The sequence below is a fragment of the Drosophila tropicalis genome, unplaced genomic scaffold, assembly GCF_018151085.1.
Source record: "Drosophila tropicalis isolate 14030-0801.00 unplaced genomic scaffold, ASM1815108v1 contig_859, whole genome shotgun sequence".
Lineage (NCBI taxonomy): Eukaryota > Metazoa > Arthropoda > Insecta > Diptera > Drosophilidae > Drosophila > Drosophila tropicalis.
In genome coordinates, this window is record NW_027173353.1 from 12,623,772 (window position 1) to 12,636,692 (window position 12,921).

At 36.6% G+C, this 12,921-nt stretch overlaps 1 protein-coding gene across 4 annotated transcripts; it reads left to right on the forward strand.

Annotated features, from left to right (window-relative positions):
• Nucleotides 1–7,459: 7,459 nt before the first annotated feature.
• myo (myoglianin) lies at nucleotides 7,460–11,332 on the forward strand. Of its 4 annotated transcripts, none has more exons than XM_068298159.1 (6): nucleotides 7,460–7,753; nucleotides 8,437–8,821; nucleotides 8,962–10,156; nucleotides 10,251–10,687; nucleotides 10,760–11,074; nucleotides 11,140–11,332. In XM_068298159.1, the coding sequence occupies exons 3-6, from the start codon at nucleotides 8,989–8,991 to the stop codon at nucleotides 11,188–11,190; spliced, it is 1,971 nt and encodes a 656-aa protein (XP_068154260.1). In that variant the 5' UTR covers nucleotides 7,460–7,753; nucleotides 8,437–8,821; nucleotides 8,962–8,988; the 3' UTR covers nucleotides 11,191–11,332. The 4 variants fall into 4 exon arrangements, with proteins under 4 accessions (XP_068154260.1, XP_068154262.1, XP_068154261.1 ...); XM_068298161.1 differs by having other exon boundaries at nucleotides 7,460–7,705; XM_068298160.1 differs by having other exon boundaries at nucleotides 7,460–7,701.
• The last annotated feature ends 1,589 nt before the right edge of the window (nucleotides 11,333–12,921 follow it).

Below are 12,921 nucleotides of genomic sequence, written 5' to 3' on the forward strand. Positions count from 1 at the left end.
TATACCAGGATATAATTGGTTAATCACCAAGACAAGGCCAGTTCATATAGGCATGCCCATCGTTTTGGGTGGATGCAGGTAACAAACACTACAAAGAAAAATCAATTGTCACAATCCCAATTCGTCTGATATGAAGGTTAATATCTTCTAATCAAAGAAGATTGTCATTTTTAATTTCTGACCAATAAAACTTAATTGTAAACTTAGAACTTAATAATTAACACAAAAAAAGACCAAAAGCCCCTAACACATACACCCAGCGACAAAAGAAAGCCGAACATTTAGGTTAATACAACTTTTACCTTCTCTAGCTCGGGGTCTCCCCAAATGTTATTATATTCGCTTAACTTTTATTTTTGGCAGTCCGTGTGTTAGTTGCAAAGATCTCATTATGCGGAGAGCAGAGGGTTTTGCCAAGGGAGAGAGGATCAGGCAGGAAAAACTTCACAAAGGATCGGGAGCATTGTATTATCATGCTGTATGCAGCATCGATCCAACGGTTCCAAACATTCAACGTCGGCTCAAGGAAATGGGTTTAAAGGCAAGGAATTAGGTATTGAGTTCTTAGATTGGCCAGGGAACAGTTTTGACCTTAACCCCATAAGAAATCATGAGCCAAGATATAACGGCATTATGTCTGGAGGCTTGGAGGCTGGAGGCCAAAAGCGGTACCATTAATAAGTTTATAAATTCAAATTGAATTAATTTTGACTTCTATTTTTAAGAAGTTTTTTAAAAGATTCACACTGCCCCCCAATAGGAGAATTGGCGGGGAGTCGAACTATTTTTGGCTGACCTCTGAGTTCCTTAGGGATAGGATACAAAAAGTCTCCAGACATTCATTTCGATCATTTTGGACACATCATTCGACTATAAATGTTATTTCTTAATTTGCTGGGTCTTTGGATGATGAATGAACAAGACAAACAATTCGAATCTAAATACGATTGCTTGCAATCCCAATCCCCAATTTGCAATCCGCAATGTTTTATAAACTGCCTGACACGAGCCAATACGAGGTAAATCGAATTTAAATACAAATGATGCGTTGCCATTGTTCCCACTTGTGGAGCTGGCTTGGATTGGGGGGTGGGGAGCTGGCAACGTAGCTCTCACAAGCCGCAAACCAAAATCACACCCACAAGTACACATTAGCAACAACGGAAACAACAACAACCGCAACGAAAAAGCCAATCCCACATAGTTCCATTTAACTGGGCGGCGATGAGTTTTGGGGAAGTTTCAGGGCGATAACGGTTCACTTTGCTCGGTCGTATCCAGTATTTGTTTGCTGCGATGGGAATCACGAACGTGGAAGGGTTTAAGTCCTTTCCGCCCTAACATTTACAATTCTCCTTACTACTTAAAGGCTTTTGCTTAAACAATTTTGGCAATGAAACGCAATAAAACTAAAAACTAGTCGCTTTTGGTAGCTATCGTTTCATTTGAGGGAATCTACAAGACTGAGCTGAACCCATTTCCAGTATCTTATAACACAGATCTAAAAATTGAAAATGGTAAAATGCTTAAGTGTCAAACAAGAAAGAAAAGCAAAATCAAATATACATATGTAGCTTATAAAATACTTTATTCGACGGACAATCTTCTATACTTTCTTATGCAGTATTAATAAATTATGTCCTCAATATAAATTAGAAAATTTAAAATGGCGGTAAATGTTTACTATTACTACTCGAGATTTCAGTGTTGAAAAGTGGAAAAATCGGGTAAAGCTAGATTTCAGTGTTGTCAAACGCTATTTTTTATTTGGCGCGCTGTTTGACTGCCCTGGTAGCCAAATATTTTAATCTAAACTCAAAAGTCGAGGAATATTCGGCTGCTCTGGCAGCCGAATATTGTATTCTATACTATATTTGTTCCATAAAATCAAGAAATATTGTAAACTCAACAATATTTTCGTTTGTTGAGAATAGTGCTAACAAAAGATTCAAAAAGCCCGCGTATTCGAGTATCCAAAATTCGGCATTCGGCAACACCATCTCAAAATTGAACAGCTTTTTTTAGCCGGAAAAAGCTACTTTTAGCTATAGTCCCGCTAAAAATATTAATTTTCTTTTGTTAATTACTCAAAAACTACGAAATAAATCGCCAAGGCGCACCTGAGGTCGTGCTCGTGCAATTTTTCTCTTTCGTTTGATACCAAAATTATGTAGTTTAAGCGCGTTTTGGGCCCGAGTAGTAATAGTAAACATTTACCAAAATGGCATAAAAGTCGGAAATGTAAAAAAAAAATTGATTTCAAGTTCGATTATTCGTAGTTTTTAGGTGTTTTGGCTTTAGGAAAACCCAACCCGAAAATAAAAAATACAAAATTTGGTTTCGATAGTCAATAAATACGTCAGGCAATCGGCTTTTTCTGGATTATGAAGCGAAAGTGGGCGTGGCAAAAATTTTAAACATAACTAATCTGCACGCATACTAAACAAATCTACGTACCAAATTTGGAAAATTCGTTTTATTTAATTTTCGGGGGTGGAGGTGGGCGTGGCATTACAAATTAGATGTCTATAGCTAGTATAGTCTTTGAGATCTAAACTTGAATAGCTAGAAAAATTCATGCATATTCGGGATCATAAAAACTCTATACTAAACACGATTTTGGTAGTCCTGTTTAGTCTTATTGTTTTAAAATTTAAGCGTTTAATGTATAACGTTAAAGGATGCATTCAAATAACTCAGAGCCCAAAAGCCACTATTGCTTCTTAGGTTGGTCTCTCTTTTTTCTAAAAATATGTAAGTTAAATTATTAATGCGCGAAAGGGAAATGGTAGAAGCATTTGGATGAGCTTCCAGTGTTAGAGAATACTTAAGTTGCTGAGTTCCTATTTCAGATTTTACGCTAGGTATATTTAGGTCATTTTGGATGTTCTTGCTCCGTAGCTACCACGGAGCCCCAGTGCTCGTTCTTCGTTCCTTTTGGATGACTTTGATTTTGCTGGTACTTGCATTTCTAGATTATGATGCGAAAGTGGGCGTGGCGAAAATTTTAAATGTAGGTACGGACGGACAGACGGATGGAGACGGCTATATCGATTATACTTTATGGGGTCCTAAATGCTTCCTTCTGCCTGTTACATACATTTTGGCGACTTAAATAAATCATTTCATTCTATGGGTGCATGGTATAAAAATAATTAAAAGCATGCTAATTGCCATGTGTATGTATATTTGTCAAGTACTAGAGCTGATACGCAAAAAATTAGTTCAGATTCGGGATCAGAAAAACTCTATACAACGACGAGAAAAACTCTATACAACAAGGAGCCCCAGTGATCGTTTTTCGTTCCTTTATGATAACTTTAATTTTGCTGGTACTTGCATTCCCCGTATGACCAGATGGGCTTTCATAGACTATGGAAGGACTGTGTTTAGTTTTTAGCATTTTTGCGTTATTAATTTTTGGTTCCGCATAGTTCTCAGGATTATTGTTAGACACACTCCTGTTTACCATTTTGTAAGAAGAATTCTGATATACTTATTAAAAAAAAAAATCCTATTATGGAAGAAAAATCTTGTTGACTTAGATATAAAGACGTTTTATTCACTTGAATTTTTCATAATTTGTTTTCTGCAAGTTTTTAATTTTGTACGATTTACGAAAAAAGGGGTAAAAATATATAATTCGATGTCCATTAGCTTTAATTAAGTATATTTTATCAGGTTAACGGGGGCTTACCCTGTTTTGTTTGGACATGGAAAATAAATATTAGTTTTCAGTGTCTATACAGAACTTTTTTTATACCTTTGTTAGTTAGATGTTTGTATCGCACAGAAGGATGAAACTTGATAATTGAAATATAACGAGAAAAAGGGATTAAAGGTATTTTCCTCAATATTTCGTAAATGTTTTAATATAAGTTAAGTTAAGAATTCTTTCATATTTTAACAATTTTTTACTTTCATTATTTACGATATTTATACATTAAATTAATGTGAGCAATAAAACAATTTTTATTTTTTTTTAAATAAAACAATTTTAGTTCACATAGCTTTATAAATTTTTTAAGTGGCTTTTGTCAGTTTTAGTTTAATCAGCCGATGTGCTTATATATTTGGGTCCTGAAATGTATTTGTTTATTTTTCCAAGTTTCAAGCAACTAAAAAGATTTATAAACGCTTTGAGCCGAAAAATATGCAATGTTAATTTTTGGTTTACAAATCGGATAAATGATCAAAAATTCCAATTCGAACCCCCTATCGATATCCAGTTCGATTCGATTAATAGTGCGTTTTACTCACGCGTTTTAAAACGCCCGAACGGCTGATTTTACTCACGCGTTTAAAAACGTGAGTAAATCGCTCTAGCATTTACTATCGAACTCGAACTTGTGAGTAAACCGCTCGAACATGTTCGAGTTCGCGAGTAAATGTTCGAACATGTTTGAGTTCGTTACTAATGTTGTGTTTATGTTTGGCGGGTAAATTTTTTATAAATAAATTTTTAAATATAACTAAAATTTTAAGCGCAAGCAAACAAAATAAAAATTGTAAAACTGAATTTTCTTTGTTTCTTCTATCTGAGGGTGACGGCGGCGACTAGATTCATTCTCGAATATTAAATAAAATATAATCTTAAATCTAAATATATACATATAGATAAATAAAAAACAATTTTCTTAAAGTCTAACAATTACAATTATTAAGGTTGCGGGCGGTTGCAAACAGTGGGCCTTTGTCCTTTGACAGAAACGAAATATTACAGCTTTAATTGCACAATTTTTTCAATTTTATGTATACTAACTTTACCTGCAAAGACATTTGTAAGCAAACATATATACATATGTACTTAGAGGAGACATTTGTTTGTGGAGAGGGAATCATAGTATTAAGAAGTACCCTCCAAGAGAGTCTTGACATTGAAATTGATCCTTTTTACCAGACGTTGCAGTTTTATGTGACTATTTGCCATCCAATTGTTTATATATTTCCTAACGGCAGTTTCCTATGCAAATACAGAAAGAGAGTGTTTCAACTGCTATATATTACAATATATATTACTACAAATACAACTATTAAGCTTCATTGCAGTAGTGGCTTCTACTGGCACTCGTTATATAATTAAATGAATAAATAAAACGTTTCTTTCAAAACAAACAAAAAATTTGAATAGAGAATTTATAAATGAAACAAAAGGGATATGGGAAAAATTCATCCCAATTGAGATGGGAGTAAAATCGAAATTCAAATAAAACGGAGATAAAAGTCGGGCTTTTTGAAATTGATAAAAATTAATATAAAGTAAAAGCAAATTGAAGAAGAAACACAAACAAAAAAATTAAAGAGAAAACCAAAAGGGAAAAATGTCGAACTTAAAATTTGAAGGAAATGCACAGGAAATTTCACTTCTGGAAAGGATTCCGCTCCAAAAAATTGTCTCAGGAATTAAGGAATTCGAAGAGTACTGTGAAAAATTTTCGGGAAACTCCAAACAGAGAATTGTCGAAAATTTCAATTCGATGGAGGTTTTCCTAAAGGAAGCCTTCTTCATCAGCATCGACGAGCTGTTTTTGCCCCCCCTGGTAGGTTAAAAAAATTTGCCCAAAAATTATAAATATTAAATTAATTATTTTCTAAATATTTCAGACACGTATTAATCCCGGAAAGGGTAACGAGGAAGCCGGAACCTCTCTAAAAAATGCAGGGGCGGGGACATTGTTAAAATGTTAACAATGATGGCCGACTCCCTGGATGGCTCCAAAAGGAGCATCATTTATATGAATTTAATGACAACCAGGGAGGAATACATGGCGGCGGAAACAATTATAGAATTGGTTAATGCTGTTATAAAATTTGTAACTAAAGCACATATATCGACTAATTTGGTTTGCTTTGTTGTTAATGGCAATCCAATTAATGTTAGAGTGCGAAATCATTTCCTAGCGAGGAAGGAAAAAGTTAAGAATAATTTTTCTCCAAATAAATGAAAAAAATTAAATAAAATGATGCTTTTTGAAAAATTTTCCAACGTTCCGAATGGCCGGAAAAGTTCCAGCTGCAACTTGTGGCGCAACCCTCGCCTTGCCAAATGTGAAAAATTTTCAAATTGGGCAAAAGGTATGTAACAAAAATTTTATAAAATTCTATTCTATCATTTACATTTTTTACAGACCTATTTGAAACAAAAACGAAGCTTCCAATTCCAGAAGTTTCCATTCGGCAATGCCAAAGTTAGCATACCCCTTGCAGTCCTTTGCAATAATTTGTTTATATTTTGAAATTTCTTTCCCTGCAACTCAATTCATCAATATACAAACAAAACATTAAAATTATTATTTTTTTCTTTTAATTTCAGGTGGCCGAACAAAACAAGCTTGTCCACCGGATGGTTGGTCTGGCGGAGCTAGCCATGGCCGAGGCCACACGGGTATGTTTTCAATAAAAATTAATTTTAATTAATTTAATTTGTAATATGCATATTGTTCTCTTTTTCCACAGATGCCGGTCGCAAAGGAGGAGTCGCAGGGTCTTCTTGAGGTGGCAACACCACCACTGATTGTGGCTGATCCAGCACTGGCTGGGGCTGCTCAACGCAAAAAAAGAAACCAGAGGGCCGGGGCTAACTTCGACCGCGTCAAAGTTTGTATACCCTTGCAACTTTTTTATGTTTGCGAAAGAATGGCCTACAATCATAGGAAATAACGAAGATATTGATCATAGTCACTGTTTTCCACCGATCGTTCCTATGCGAGCTATATGATATAGTCACCCGATCTTTATCAAATTCGGCACAGTCATTAACACATATATTAAACTAACAAATGTTTAATTTGAAAGCAATCGCGTTAAAAGTAACGAAGGTATTTACAAAAGTCACTGTTTTTAACCGATCGTTCCTATGGGAGCTATATGATATAGTCATCCGATCTTGATAAAATTTGGCACAGTCGTTTATATTCGTAATGAACTCTCTAATATTAAGTTTCACGATAATAGCACAGAAAATAACGAAGTTATTGAGAAAAGTCACTGTTCGTGACTTTGGGGTTTGTATGGGAGCTATATGATATAGTGGTCCGGTCCGGCTGAATCCGAGATATACAACCCCTGCAGTATATACAAGCCTACGTGCAAAATTTCAGCTATATATGTAGCTCTTACGGTCTAGGAGTTTGCGTTGATCCAGACGGACGGACGGACGGACATGGCTAGTTGAACTCGTCTCGTCGTGCTGATCAAGAATATATATACTTTGTATGGTCGGAGATGCTTCGTTCTATGCGTTGCACACTTCTGACCAAAATTAATATACCCTTTTTGCAAGGGTATAATAAATTTAATTTAATACAAGTATTAAAGCTTTTTATCGGCTCCCTGTATTTGAGTTTCGTGTGGTTGCAATAAGTTTCGGGATGGTTGGAGATGGTTTCGGGTGGTATGATCGAACTGGGCGAAGAAATTTTGAAATTTTAAAATTCTGCCGCTTTGAGATTCTGTCGTGTCTTTGACATCTAACTATGCGTATACGTATCTTGATATTTGAAAGGCACTGCAATTGCATTCGCCACGGCCACGAAGTGAAATAAGTGAAACATGTGCGAAACTTTGCCTAGATACATCGGAGATAGATACAACACACAGATACATTCGTGCGCCTTCCTTTGGTTTGGGTTTGCTTTTGCTCAGTGTTCAAAATAGAATTCGCTCCATCGGGTGCTCCATCGGTTTCGCGTGCATATATATGTATGTATGTTTGTAGAAGGAGAAGGAGGAGAACGTGCGCTTGTGTTGAAATGTTTGTTATCTCAAGAGTACATTAATACACCCACACCCACATACATACATACATAAGTGTGTATGTACACAAAAAATAAAAAAACAAAAATTCCATTTCTCCTCGTTTATTAATCGTCATACATCCACACATATGTACATATGTACATACATATGTACAAGCATACAATCTGATCGGGCCGACGTCGCTGAGTCTGAAAAAAAGGGAATACTGCACTTTCAGCAGTGAACTGAAGTTCAAGAGCACAAAAATTATTATGTTTATAAATGATTTTAATTGAATACAATAGAGTGATCGTCAAGGGGGATAGTGGGGATGGAGACGGCGGCTGGGGCTGTGTCGGCAAAGGCGGGCAACTGGGAGACGAAGATTGAGATTCTGCGATTGAATCGGAATCGCACAGAGTACACACATACATGCATACCATTAACACACAGCACAGATTGTGTGTATGCGTGTGTGTGCACATTTGTGACGTTGGGGTGGTCATTTTTTCGACCAAAGATCCTTTGCTTGACATTGAGATAAATTCTTGGATGAAATCTGTCCGAAAGCTGTCCCCGATGCTCGAATTAAAAAAGAATCTTTTTGTATGCAATGTTTGCTTGTACATACACATATTGTATGTATGTATGTATGTAGATGTAGATATGTTTTTGTATAAATATCAATTGCAATTTCAGAAACTAGCAACGAATACAACTACAACAACAACAGCAGCAAGAATATATATTATACATACATACATATGTACATCCCCATACACCCACACCGAGAGCAACACTCATACCATTGAATGGTACCTTTATCTTCTTTTTATATCGCAACGCAAACTGAGAGGAACAAAAACATTTCGGTCATACGAATAATAAAGAAGTCGGAATCTGTGAATGTGAATCGAAATCTCGCCTTAAAGCAATTCAACTTGAAGAATGCAATTGATTTGAAAGGCAAACGTGAAAGTGAAAAGAGATAAAAAATACAAAAAATACAAAAAACACACACACACAATAAGAATATCTGAATATGCTGGAATAATAACAGTTTTCGACTTGGACATAAACTTTGGTGAGTGATGCTCCAAGTCGGTGACGGAGAAAAAAACAACATTTAAGATGGGAGGCTGCCAAATGTTTATACTAAAAACCTATCAAAAATTAAAATTTCAATTAATAATTATTATTATTATTATTTTTTTTTGTCATTAGGATTTGAGCTCAGGCCGCTAAAAAAATATGCAGGGCCATTATGGGAATAGTGTAACCTCAGATCACACCAAACACCTGTGGCACGGACAATTGTTCTGCAACAACAAATACTCCTCTCTCTTCTTGGACCACGACCAACCACGACTCACAACGAGTGCTGATATCGACATTAATTTTAGTCATTTCTGTATCAGCACTAATTATGGGTCCGGACTTAGGTCTGACTGCAACTGCAAGTGCAAGTTGAGTCGTAATGGATATGGAAATATGACACGAAAACTCTACCAAATCACAAAATCGCCATGGAATCGAAGTCGGTTAGCCATAATAGCTGCATTCTTGATACTCTTGCTTTTCAGCACGGCTTCCGGTGTGAATTGTCAGCAGGAAATGCAGGAGAGCTCAAGCCTTGGAATAGAAACCGAAGTGCCTGTATTAAATAGTAGTGAAAAGAGTTCGTCCCAGCCCCCACAGCCCTTGTCAACGTCACCATCCTTGTCTTCAACAACAACTGGAACAATCAGTTTAGGCGACAGGACTGAGACGGAGGAAAACGTTGAAAAGGACAAAGCCGAAAAGCTATCATCAACCGATAAGGCATCCGTTCCGAGTGCATCCTCTCGAATGAGGACGTTTGCGAGTCCGAGCGGCCGCGGAGTTTCTTTGAACATGAACCGAAACACCTTAATACATGGCGACAACATGTTACAGCGTCAGCTTCGAGAAAAAGCGAAACAAGATAGCTTAGAGTCCATTAAGATGCACATTCTAATGCGCCTAAATCTAAAGAAACTTCCGAATATAACCAAACCAATTTCGGTGCCCCAGAACATAATCGAAGACTTTTACAAGGGTTACAATGCATCCCTATCAAATTCTGGACGACGTCGCAACAGCGAATCATATATGCCAGCATCAGCGAGTTTGCCCAGTTTCAACAAAAATCTTCATTCAGAGACACCAGCGTCGGACGTTTCCGTTTCGGGTGAAAGTGAGAATTTGTCCACCCAAATGCAAGGAGACGACGCCAACGCGAACTCTCTAAACCATTTTAAAACCAACAAAGACCGTAGTGGAGAGTTTTCAATAAGTACCAATGGCGATGCAGGAACCGAGTTTGGAATGGACGATGAGGACGATGTGGGGAACGAAAGTATTCTTTCACATGTAAGCAGCATTTATCTATTTCCCGAACGTAAGTTATCGTGCAACAAGACCTAAATCCACATAATCACCTCCGCGTAGTCGGAGACAGACACGTTTTATCTGTGTTCCTCTCTTTTCAATAGAGCCGCAATCCCATATGCGACACCGAAAGACGGACGTTCTCCGGTTCAAGTTTGACAGCAGCTATACGGACGTATCGCATGCAACCCTCCACCTATACCTTCGTGGCTGGGACTGGATCAAGACTCACCAACCGGAGCTGATTGACGAGATCAGCAGTCAGCCGAATAAGGACATTATTGTGGCCATCCATCGGGCTGTGCGTCGTACAAATGGCACCAGCTTCACACATAAGGCCAAAATGTTTGAGTTCAGTCAGCCGATTCCATCAGGTCAGGGACAATGGGTGAATGTGGACCTGAAACCTCTCTTTGGACTTTCACTGGCTGGCGTAACTGGTCGTGGGTCAAATGGGACGCAAGAAATCCTAATCAAAGGCGTAGAGTCCTGGATGAAACCATTGGTCGTTACCACAGACAACACGTCAAAAAATCCATTGGTATCCCACCCCTAACTCTCGTTGGCAGACAAATACTAATTCTATAAAATATTACCTAATGTTGTTTTGCAGACGGTTCACATTGAGATTGGATCCAAGAAGAAACATCGACGCAAACGGAGTTTAATGGACTGCACAGAGAGTGATCAAGATGTCCGGTGCTGTCGTTATCCTCTCCGAGTGAACTTTCCAAGCTTTGGGTGGAACTTTGTCGTGGCTCCCACCTCCTTCGATGCTTACTTCTGTAGTGGCGACTGCAGAGTAGGCTACCTCGAGCAATATCCTCACACACACTTGGCCGCTCTAACGACATCTGCGTCTCCATGCTGTTCGCCAACTAAAATGAGTTCCTTAAGCTTGTTGTATTTTGACGACAACCACAATCTGGTATTATCTTTATATTGTTAATGCATCATAATTTAAGACTTACCTTATCCCTGTCTTTTTTTCAGGTGTTAAGTGTGATACCAAATATGTCCGTCGAAGAATGCAGCTGTTCCTAGCCGGCAAATGTAATGTAATTCAAGGTTTTTTATACGATCGCTTAGAAATAAATAAAAATGTTTATGTAAATATGTATGTATACAGTAAAAAGAATACCCATCTCATAAATTAAATCAAAGTATCAATGTACTAGTTCACGGATTTACTATGTGTTTCTTGCCACAAACGGAATTAAGTAGCCAACCATCCTATCTAGCTGTTGGCTAATTACAATTGGGTAAAGATTGAAGTTATTCTGCGCAACTCCAGGACTTCATTTTTAGGAGGCAACTGCTACAATTGTACAGTTTTAAGTTTTTATGGGATATAATTTTCAAAGAATCAAAATTTTTATTTTCTGGATAAATAAAACTGTCATAATGAATGAAATATGGTATTTGTTGCCAAGGGAGTGCAAGCGGAGTAAAATCTTAAAACATTGAGATTATTTACTATTTTTTATTATTGCGATACTTGTCCTTAAGCAGTAAACAATGAAATAAATGAGTTTTTTTTTAATTCAAGAATAAAATGATTTCATTTTCTTTAAACAAAAAGTTTTCTCTTTGACTTTTTATTTAATTATCGGATAAAAAAGATGTCTGCTAAATAGGATATACATTCAATAAACGCCCTGTATAAAATGCGGATTTCCAGAACTTCCCAGGTCCAATCAATATAGTAATCACATGGAAAATATATAAAGTTAAACAAAGGCAAGCAATAGACGCGTCGGAGAAAAACATCTTGTCGGTTTCGAAGTTTTTGTAATAGAGAGCTTCCTATTTTTTATTTCTAAAACTTCACAAAATATACCAAAAAATACGATATCATACTTTCAACACGTCGTAGAAGTTTAATTTAAAATTTTTCTGTTCAATAGACTGTATCCAGAAATAATTGAATTTGGTTTAACAATTGTGTAATGTGTTAAGATGCCGATGCCCCGCCCATATTATGAAGAATGTCTATCTTTCAACGTATTCGTTATTTCGTATTTGTTTGTTTTGTTAACACTGAAATCTACTCTAAGCTCTTGCATATAATTCAAACTTTTTAAAATTTGTATCATATATACATACATTTGATTTGTTATATTTTAGGACGATAGCCTTTGTGGCTAGCATTTGTAATAGATAGTTTTGTTTATAGTTTTCCATAATAATAAATATTTACAAAACTGAAACATTACCACCATACATTTAGTAGTTACCGATATATGGGCAGAATAATAGCGCGTTAATCTCGAGTTATTTGTAATGTCATGCAGGTGTAACGATAAGATTTTGTCACTGCCATTTTTATCGATACTATCGTTGGAGCCATCGGTGGATTTCCCAGCTCTAATTTTTTTCTAAAAACGCTAGCGTTTACTCACGCGATTTAAAACGCGTGAGTAAACCGCTCGAACATTTGAGTAAACGCGCGAACATGTTCGAACGAGTTCCCGAGTAAATGTTCGAACATGTTCGAACATTTCGTGAGTACTGTTCGAACATGTTCGAGTTCGTGAGTAAAGTTGTGTTTACGTTCGAAGTTCGCGAGTAAAGTTGTGTTTATGTTCGCGAGTAGAAAAACCCTAAGAAATAAAAAATGTTAAATGAAGAAATTACACACACAAAAGGAGCACCAGTCGCAGCCAGGCACGTTAAAAAGTTTAGATACGTTTACAGAATCTAATCAGAATTTAATCTCCCCTAGTGGATTGTAAAAATTTGATAGGAATTCATTGTTCGTTAAAGCTACCGATT